Source organism: Teleopsis dalmanni, chromosome 1, assembly GCF_002237135.1.
Source record: "Teleopsis dalmanni isolate 2A chromosome 1, ASM223713v2, whole genome shotgun sequence".
Taxonomy (NCBI): domain Eukaryota; kingdom Metazoa; phylum Arthropoda; class Insecta; order Diptera; family Diopsidae; genus Teleopsis; species Teleopsis dalmanni.
In genome coordinates this window covers 129,301,577-129,312,318 of record NC_051846.1, presented here as the reverse complement: position 1 = coordinate 129,312,318, position 10,742 = coordinate 129,301,577, and the positions used below count along the sequence as shown (strand labels likewise).

Here is a 10,742-nt window from a genome sequence, read left to right as displayed (position 1 = left end):
TAAATGAACTTTTTTGTAGTAGTCCAAAATTGATAATTCTTATTTTTTTCGTTATTCTACTGAGAAACGCTTCAGTATTGCACTCTTTCTCCACTACTCCATGTTTCAATTTGTGCGAATACGTTGAAACAGTTAACAGTATTACTGAATTTAGAAACTTTCAATTAATATCTTTATTTTTAATAATGCACATTTGCGAAGAATAACATCTAACAAATTCAATTGTTAATAACCAGTTGCGTTTCAAAGTAATTTTTATTAATTTAGTGAAATTATCTGATGTCCTTTTTTTTAAAGTGTTTTGATCAAATACGTGTTACTTGTGAACAACTTCTCCTTAAGAAAAAGCATTGTATATATTTTCTAAATTTTAATTAATTGAAAGCATATCATTAGAAATTTAATTTAATGCAAAAAAAATAAACATATCAAGAAAAATAATAAAATAGTAGAGGGGTTAAAATTTGTTTTTTGCCGCGAATACACGCCTTTCGAGTGCGGTCCGTTAGATCGGTATATATTTCCTGCAATTGAAGTGTTGTAGCAACAAAAAGTTCTTAAATGCGGTGCAATATAATGTACTCACTTGGAGTGATAAAGAGTTGCAGCCGACAAGTGTTATTTTTTTTATAAATTTCATTTTAAATTTGGTGCTCTTTTTTGTTTTGCAAAATAATTGCACACATATAAAATCAGCTGATAGAGACAACAATTGAAATTATTAAACAGAAACATTACAAAGTGAATAAGTGTTACAAAACGATCAAATAATTAGACCAATTGTTACACAAAAACCTAAACAATCGTGTAATGTTGTACACAGATTTAGCAATTTAGCAGAATATTTTAATTTAATTAGCAAATTTTAAATTTATTAGCAAATTTTAATTTTTACTTGAATTTGGAATTTTGAGCATTTGAAATTTACAGGTATTAAGTTATTTTAATTTAATTAATTTAGGACACCCTTTTAATTTAATTAAATTTAATTAAATTAATAGGGTATCGAAAAGGTATGAGTGGGCAAAAAACATCACCTCTGCGGAAACAAAACGCAGTACAAAAAACAATGGAGAAGAAGGTATTAGAAATACCTTTATCCCCCAAGCCTGATGATAGCGTAGAGGATAAGCTGTTACAACTATCTGCGATGATGGAATCTCAAAGGCATATTAATAAGGATATGCGGGATCTGCTTGCACAGATAGTTAAGATGTCTAAGACGGAACAAGAAAGGGGGCCACAAGTGCCGTTGGTGGCTAAGAGTGTAGCTTCCATTAGCGTGCAAACTCAGGGAGCACTAAAGCGTGCTGCGAAAGAGAAACCGAACGGTCCACCACCCAAAGTCCAAATTAGAGAAATTGGAAGTAAGGAGCAGGGAACGAATTTTCACAAATAGCAGCTAGTGCAAAAGAAAAAAGGGAAAACTGTGCCAAATCTGGACCTCGTTAAAGCGCCTAGAGTAAGACCGGAAGCAATTCTCATTAGTAAGACGGCAGACAAGTCTTACGCTGAAATGTTAAAGATCATTAAAACAAAACCAGAGCTACAAGAATTCGGAAAAAACGTGAACAAAATCCGAAAAACTAAAGAGGGGGACATATTGATTCAGCTTACCAAAGAAGCTGGAAATTTAGCGAAGGACTTCTGCAATGAAATGAAAAACACACTTCAGAATTGTGCTAGTGAAAAATCTTTAACACAGCACACCCTAATAGAATGCAGGGATTTGGACGAGATAACATCCAACGAAGAGGTGCGCGCGGCGATTGCTGATCAATTTCCAGCAATAAATGTAAGTGACATCAACGTCAAGTTTTGGCGTGCCGCAAGGGACAGCACAATAGGTCAGCAATTATTGACCTACCTACTAAGGATGCCAGTGTACTGATCGCAGCTGCCTCAGTCAGAGTTGGCTGGGTACGCAGTAGGATCAGAAAGCATATCACACCTAAGAGCTGCTTCAAATGTCTTCAATTTGGACACGCTGCTAGACAGTGCAAAAGCGATAATGACAGATCAAGCACATGTATGAGATGTGGACAAGATGGCCACAGGGCAAAAACGTGCTCCGCTCAACTAAAATGCATCCTATGTCCGGAAAACTGCAACGGTGGCAATCTACACTACTCAAGAAGTTGCAAATGTGAATCCTACAGGAAGGCTATGCAGGAGCTTAAGTCCAAAAAATGATTAAATTTCAGCAATTGAACCTAAATCGATGCGAAGCTGCCCAAGATCTTTTATCCCAAACAGCTTTGGAATTAAAGACAGATGTACTCGTAATTAGTGAGTTTTACAAATCAAAAGAAACCTCCAAATGGGTACAAGATACTTCTGCAAAGGCTGCCATTGGGCTAGGACAGGACATAGTGTTTGAACCAAGCGTATTGATACAAAAAGAAGGTCTAGTACTTGTCAGAATCCGGGGTATCTATGTGTGCAGCTGTTACATATCCCCAAATATCTCCCAAGAGAGATTTGAAGAGTTTCTTGATAGGCTATCAGGAACAATCAGAAACAAAACTCCCATCATTGTTGCAGGGGATTTCAATGCTTGGGCAGTCGAATGGGGCAGTAGTACTACGACGCGCCGAGGTAGAGCCCTATTAGAAACGTTTACCTCACTAAACCTAATACAACTGAACAATGGGCATAGCCCAACGTTCGATAATGGTAGAGGCGTTTCCTACATAGATCTCACCTTTGTCAGCCCATCATTAGTAAGGGGTTCGCAATGAAAAGTAACAAACCACTACACCCACAGCGACCACCATGCAATTCGTTTTTCCATATCGCTGAAAGAGAAGTTTGTTTTGAAAAAATCGCAGAGAAAAGCACAGCAAATAGGCTGGAAAACTAAGTATCTTGACACAGAGATAATGGAATTCATGACCGAAAACATGAGTTTCGGAGACGGGGATGCTTTTGAAAAATCAAATCACCTTATGAAGGAATTATGCAACTTCTGTGATGCATCAATGTCAAGAAAAGGCAGAAGCAATGGGCGCCCATCAAACTATTGATGGACGGAAGAAATAGCTTTACTAAGATCTTAATACTTTGCCTCCCGTAGGCAATTCCAACGTCACAGATCTGGAGTAGATACGGAAAAGCTTCTAGAAAAAATACCGAGAGAGCAGATCTAAACTTAAAAAGGCAATTATTAGGAGTAAGAATCAAGCTTTTCAAACTCTGATCAATGATGTAGACCAAAATGTCTGGGGCGATCGCTACAAAATAGTAATGCGTAAATTTAAGAGGTTAAGAGGCTCGGTACCTTCATATCCTAAAATAATGGCGAATATCGTGAAACATAAGTTTCCAAAAAAGGGAGAACTTAGAATCTTAATACCGATAAACACCGATTTAAATGAAATACCCCCGGTTACAAATTCTGAAGTCATAGCCGCTTCTTCCAGAGTTAAGCCCAATAAATCTCATGGATTCAATGGAATCCCTAATACTGTACTGAAGAAGGCAATACAAAAACAAGCTTCTATATTTACGGATGTTTACAACAGCTACCTACAGTAAGGAATCTTCCCTTCGTGTTGGAAAAAGCAAAGATTGGTGCTTATTCCTAAAAATAATAAGCCCACAGAACTGCCATCATCTTATAGACCTTTATGCTGACACTGCAGTTAAGGTCCTTGAAAGAATTATAAGTTCTAGATTAAAAAAATTCACAGAGGCAAGTCAGGGTCTATCAAATAACCAATTTGGCTTTAGACCTAAACGCTGTACTGTTGATGCTGTACTACATGTATGCAACATTGCAAAGGAAGCTACTAAGGGCATAAGGTGGCTAGGTGGTACTAAAAGTACTACGCGGTAGTGACCTTAGATGTTAAAAATGCTTTCAACACTGCTAAGTGGAGTAGCATCTTAAATGCACTGATGAAAATGAGAGTCCAAGAATATATTTTGAAAATTATAACATCATATTTTAAAGACAGATTACTCTTATACCATATAATACAAAATCCGGGCCCAAAACATATAGGATTACGGGAGGGGTCCCCCAGGGATCAGTTCTAGGGCCAATTCTATGGAATATCATGTACGATGGTATCATCCTTCAGATGATATTGCAATAGTAGTGGTTGCAAAAACTCTAGACGAAGTGGCTAGGAATTGCAGCGCTACTATTGGAGCAATTAAATCGTGGCTGCAATACAGCGGATTAGAGCTTGCTGAGCATAAAACTGAGGTGCTATTAATCAGCAGTAGGAAAAAGATTGAACAACTCTCAATTAAAGTGGGTGGAGTAGATATACAATCTAGCCCCAACTTACACATCTTGGTGTAACTCACCTAAAACAATCGGGAGATAAAGCATTACGTGTCTGCAACACACTATCCCGATTAATGCCAAACATAGGAGGTCCCACGGACACTGCTAGAGTTCTTTTAGCATCAGTTTCCAAGTCGGTGATGCTTTATGCTGCTCCGGTGTGGGCGCATGCTCCAACCATTAAGTCGTATTCACGTGTAATGAAAAGTGCACATAGATTGTCAAACCTACGCATCTGCCGTGCTTACCGTACAGTATCGGACGATGCTGCGGGAGTATTGGCTGGACGCATGCCAATAGACTTTGAAGCGTTCTTGGCCAGAGACAGTTTCTTCCAGTGCTCTCATCGGCGAACTACTGAAACTGGGAAATCTCTGGCAGAGTCTTATTTAGATGTAAGAAACAAATTCCTTAATGAATGGCAACATAGGTGTGACCATTCCCAATATAATTCCAAATATAGGAGTTTGGATTAACCGAGGATCTGGAGACTTGGGATTTCAATTAACACAGTTTCTTACGGGGCATGGTTGCTTCCGTGAATACTTATACTGGTTTAGGCTAGCAAGTAACCCGTACTGCCAGTTTTGTCCAGATAAAATTGAAAGTTCTGACCACATAATTAGAGACTGTATAAGATTCGTAGATACTAGACAAAATCTAGAGACACTAAATGGTGAATCCAGCCCTTCTACTATGGTAATGCAGATGTTAGCAAGCATCGAAGAATGGAGCTTTTACAAGAGCATAATCTCTAGAACAATAAATATTGTTAGAGCGGACGAAATACTTAGTACACAATCGGAGTGAAAGCACGCTAAGTGCTCTTGTAACCTGCTCTGTGAAGGAATACCTTAACTTGTCGTACTGCAGGGATTTTCAGGATTTTGAGCTGAGAATGAGGGGTCTTTTTATTTAAAAAATAAAATAGTAGAATAGTAAATTTTAGTTAGATTCTTACAACAATTTTGCGTGGTCCTGTGCATTTTTGTGCACAGCAATATATCATGAAGTGTTTTAATAAACACCATGTTATTCAATTATTTATTTATAATTAATTATGTTTTATATTTCAAATTTTTATTATTTTTAATATATCATATAAAATCGTATTAAATCATTACCTAAATGTTATTACTTAAATCGTAAAAAATACAATTATAAACTTAATTAAAAGATTTATTCTAAGTAACTCTAAGTATTATGTAATTAAATTTAGTTAATAGTTCTATATTATATAATTAAGTTATATTAAGTTTATAATTCTGTTTTATATAATTAAGGTAATAAAATTTAGTTAATAATTAATTTTTATTTGGTATAATAAAATAATAATAAAAACCTAAAATATGAAACATAATTAATTATTATTACATAATATGGTGTTTAGTAATATTCTTCATCAAACCATTGCTGCTGTAGGACATAGCACTGTCTTCACAAGCAATCATATTAATAGATACACTAACATCAACTGCGGTTGCGTTTCTCCGGTGCTTTCTTATCATATAATAGGCAAAACATCATAATTTTGTATAAAGCCAGTATAAAATTTCATCTAAGACAAATTTAATATAATTTGTAGGAACTTGTGCATTTCGTACACACAAAGCCAGTCATAAATTAAAAAAAAAATAAAGCACAACAACAATGTCTATGCACCACATTCAAAAATATTGTCTCACCTACCCATGTAAACAATGATATTTAGGAAAAGTGCGATAACAAAGAAGAGTAGAAAAAGTGTATATTTGCATTTGCACTGATATTAGAGTTTTTTCTTTATGGTTTATTCCAAGCAATATATGTTATGTTCGCTATTGGTTTGATTGCTGACTTCACTAATAAAATAGCATTGATCATACATAAAATAATAAGTTGGATTGTTGGACGTTTGAACAGACATATTTATCTCATTGTGTGCACCTTTTTAGAATTCATGATTTTTTTAACGGAGGCAAATTACATGTCTTTATATTTCTATGTTTTTAATTATATCAGTTGGATAGTATTTTATATAAATTTTTTTATTACTATATGCCTTACGAATAAAGTGATATTTTATATCTATGTGCTTATTGCGAGCATGATATATAGGATTTTTATTAAATTCATTGCACTCATACTGTCTCTATTTATCATAATTGTTCCGCTTTTATTAAATCCTATTAGTTCTGTCCAAAGTTTTTTTTAAATATATAGACTCTTTGGCTGCCGCAGAAAACCATAAACTCAGCTTCTGTGCTGCTTAGAGTCTGTTTTTTTTTCAAGCTGAAATACTTTATTGTCTTCTTTCTCGAATAACTTCGATTGCTCCATAAAAACTGTTTCTGCGAGGTTAACATTCAAATATGCTAATGAAATGTCAAGGTGATGAACATGAAGTTCATATTCTGCTGCTATAGTTAAAATCATTCTTATGTTTTCATGTCGCACTACCAGTGAAACTTTTTCAGTATAATTGACACCGTATTTTTGACTACACAACTGTCGATATTTCCATTTGCATAGAATTTCGCTGCAAAAACCCATTTATAGCCGGTAGCTTTTTGCCCTGTTGGTAGTTTCACTGCGTCCCATGTATTAATTTTCTCCAATATATCATACTCCTCTAGCATAGCGAGTCTTCAGTAAGTGGACTGCTCGCTCTGTAGAGCTTCAAAAACTGTTTCTGGGAGTACTATATCAGTTGGCGTTTTGTCTAGAGCTACTAAGTCACATTGTGGCATTGGTCTTAAGTTATAACCAGCTGTTGTACCAGTATAGTCTTCAGATATAGCGGTTAAGATTACTTGCACTTAATAAGGGTAGAAGATCAATATTACAGTGTTAATCACTTCACCCGAAAACTTCTCGTCGACCCCTGCATTTAAGATACTGCGTGCCATCTCTAAAAAAGCTCTGTTGACTCTTTCAGCAACGCCATTCTGTTGTGGAGTATCAGGCACAGTCAATTGTCTAAGAATACCATTTTTATTAAAGTAATTATTAAATTCTGTATTTACGTCTGCCTTTATTACTATGTAACATTTTGAGTGTTTTACCTGTTTGTCATTCAACCAAGCTCTTAAATCAAAAACATTTTTAACTTCTGATTTTTGTTTTATAAAATTAATAAAAATATATTGCGAGTTGTTGTCTACAAAAGTTATAAGCTATCTGAATCCTCCGATTGAATTAACATTTATTTGTCCACAAACATCACTATGGACTAAATCTAAGATATTTTTTTGTTTTACTTTGAGACAATTGAAACGGCTTAATATTGCATTTGCATTTAAGACACACTGTGCAGTGTATATGTTTTTGATCTATATCAAATTTTAAGCCCAGCACTAGTTGTTTATTTTTTAATTCGATTGAACTAATAATATTTAAGTGCCCGTAACGTCTATGCCACTGAACTACATCTTCATTTACATTATTATTAAAAAATAATTGCGTTTTTAAGTCGATTGTTTTGTTGTATATTTGACAGGATAATAATCGATTTATTTGTTTTGCTTGTAACACGGTTTCACACGGAAACAAACTTCAAAGCTCACCCATTGGACTTCTTATTCTCACGTTACCACCTCTAATAGCTTTGAGAAATTTATTGCCTGCAAGCATTATTTTTTTACTACACTGCTCTAAAGCTTCAAATGGGAAGTTGTGGACAAATGAGAAGTTGCGCCACTATACTTTTTTTTATCAGGTGCCGTGTTTTCGCTAACTCCAAGCACAGAAATTTTGAATACTCTTAAGAAATTTTTTCATTTCTCTTAACACAAGTTTTTCTTGATTTGCATTCTGCAGTAAAATGGCCTTTCTTTTTCTTCATTTGTCACATTTAAAATTACTATTTTTTCTAAAAGTCTTTTATTTTTTACCTCCTATTCTTCTTTTTGTGTCCTCGTTGTTGTAATATATCTTGTAATATTTATAGCCTGATTTAGAAACTAATACTTGTACAGTACCGTCTCATTCAACTATATCGTTATATTTTCGCCGTTTCTTTTTTCAAATAATTTTGTTTTGAAACTTTGAAAACTAATCTTGTGTTTCTAAGGCAACAACAAAGTTTTCGTAACCTATTGGCAAACTTGCTAAAATCATTATAACAAACAACTCTTCCTGCAATTCAAGGCCAACTTCCGAAAGTTGTTCAATGACCTTTTCAAAACTTGCAATATATTGCTGCATGGCATCACCCTCACTCTTGCGCATATATGTGGCAATTGGCGACGGGCAGTTAAATGAATAAACCAAAAAACTGACATGGCTGCTAGTTTTTGATTGTAGTGAGTTGGAGAGAGCGAGTACTGTGGACTGGCGTAAAAAGGGTTGAGCGTCGATTTTAAAATATTGTAAAAAAATATTAATAAAATTTATTTATCATTATATTAATAAATTTTTCTTACATTTGGAGGCTCAACCGGGATCGCGGTGATCGAAAAAGCACGTGAAAATCAAAGCGCACAACATTGTGAAATTAAGTGTTGGTTTTTTTTTTTTGGTACAACAAAACTACAATAAAGCAACAGGAAAAAAAATGGATGAGCATGGCGTCAGAAATTTTAGTGTGGAGCAATTGAAAACTAAATTGTCCGAGTTGGAACTATCTACTGCTGGAAAGAAATCAGAATTACAAAGCCGTCTTATAGAACATTATGAGGTAAATGTAAAAAATGACGATGTCGACGATGACGAAGTTGCAAGCATACAAACCGTAACTCAGCGTGCGTCTGTTGCAGCTCGGTCTACATTTACTCTGCGTGACGTTGAAGATTCCTTGACTTCATTCTCGGGATCAGATCAACCTACGTTCGAGCAATGTGTAGAAGATTTTGAGGAAAACGCCGCAGCTGTAGAATGGAACGATGTGCAGAAATTCATTTACGCAAAGCAGTTGTTAAAAGGAACTGCAAAATTATTTATCCGCAATCAACGTAATGTAAACAATTGGAAAATGCTAAAAGAGACGCTGAAGAATGAATTTGCTGTACAAATGTCTGCAATTGATGTTCATCGTGCGCTGAGTAACCGACGAAAGCGACATGATGAAAAATTGCTTGAATACCTTTACAGCTTGATGGAAATTGGGAAGGCCACAAAGTTAGATGAAGCAAGTATAATTGAATATTTTATCGAAGGAATGCCTGATTCAAGAATGAATAAAGCTGTACTATATCACGCCTCAGAGACTTGAAAGAACAAATTAAAACTTATGAAAAAATTAAAGCACCGAACACGAAGTACCATTTACCAATGAGAACAAAACCGCGCCAGTGCCATCAAGCAAGGAACGGTCGAATTCAAACAGTATAAAAAAATGCTATTCGTGTGGTGAAGATTCACATTTTGCAAAACACTGTCCAAGTAGAAGTATAAAATGTTTTAAATGCAACCAAATGGGTCATAGATCATTTCAATGCAAAGTGAAGGTAGAACCTGAAAAGAACGGCGTATCGTTAGCGTCAGAAGCGGAACAAACTACTTTGGGCTCATACAGTAATCGTCTTTTCAAAAACCTAGTGATAAATGATTTTCAATTTGCTGCTATAGTCGATACCGGAAGCGATATCAGTATTATCAGATATGACGCGTTGATGAAAATGGGAGACATTGAGTTGAGCAAATCACCGAAAAGTTTTATTGGTATTGGAGGAAGCCAGATAACAACGGTAGGCAGTTTCGACAAAGATGTTAGAATTGACGAAGTCATTCTGCGAGTAACATTTCACGTTGCTAAGGAGAGAGACATACTGTATCCCGCTGTACTGGGAAATGACATTTTGAAAAACGTTGATATGATAGTAAACGCTGAGGGAGTCAAATTTGTTAAAAAAACGCAGAAAATGATTCAATACGCGAATGAGGTAAATAACACGAATACGAACGCTACAGAAAAATATCAAAAAAATAATGGAAATGAAAACAGTACAAACGGCGCTTCGATATTAACCGAATTTCAACAAATCTGTCTATCAACACTAATTGATGACGGTGGTGAAGAAATTGAAATTGATGTTGCTCATTTAGGAGGAAACCATAAAGCAGAGATTACCAAACTCATCAAGAACTATAAACCAGGAAAATCAATTGCATCACCGGTGGAAGTGAAAGTTATTCTGACAGATGAAGTGCCAGTATATAGCAGACCTAGAAGATTGCCCATAGCAGAACAAAATATAGTTGAAAAGCAGGAAGCAGATTGGCTGAAGGCAGGCATTATCCAACCCAGCACATCTGAGTATACGTCGCCAGTAGTATTAGTATCGAAAAAGGACGGAACTAAAAGATCATGTTGCGACTATAGGAGGCTAAATCAAAATATAGTGCGTGATAATTTTCCAATGACTTTGATTGATGATGTGCTTCAAAGTTTGGAAAAAGCTAAGGTGTTTACTACATTGGATTTTTTTTTTTTTTTTTTTTTTTTAAAACATACATTTTTTTTTTG

At 35.2% G+C, this 10,742-nt stretch overlaps 1 protein-coding gene across 1 annotated transcript; it reads left to right on the top strand.

Annotated features, from left to right (window-relative positions):
• Positions 1-4,371: 4,371 nt before the first annotated feature.
• Positions 4,372-4,773, top strand: LOC119666079. Its single transcript, XM_038075353.1, has one exon. The coding sequence runs from the start codon at positions 4,372-4,374 to the stop codon at positions 4,771-4,773; it is 402 nt and encodes a 133-aa protein (XP_037931281.1).
• Positions 4,774-10,742: the final 5,969 nt, after the last annotated feature.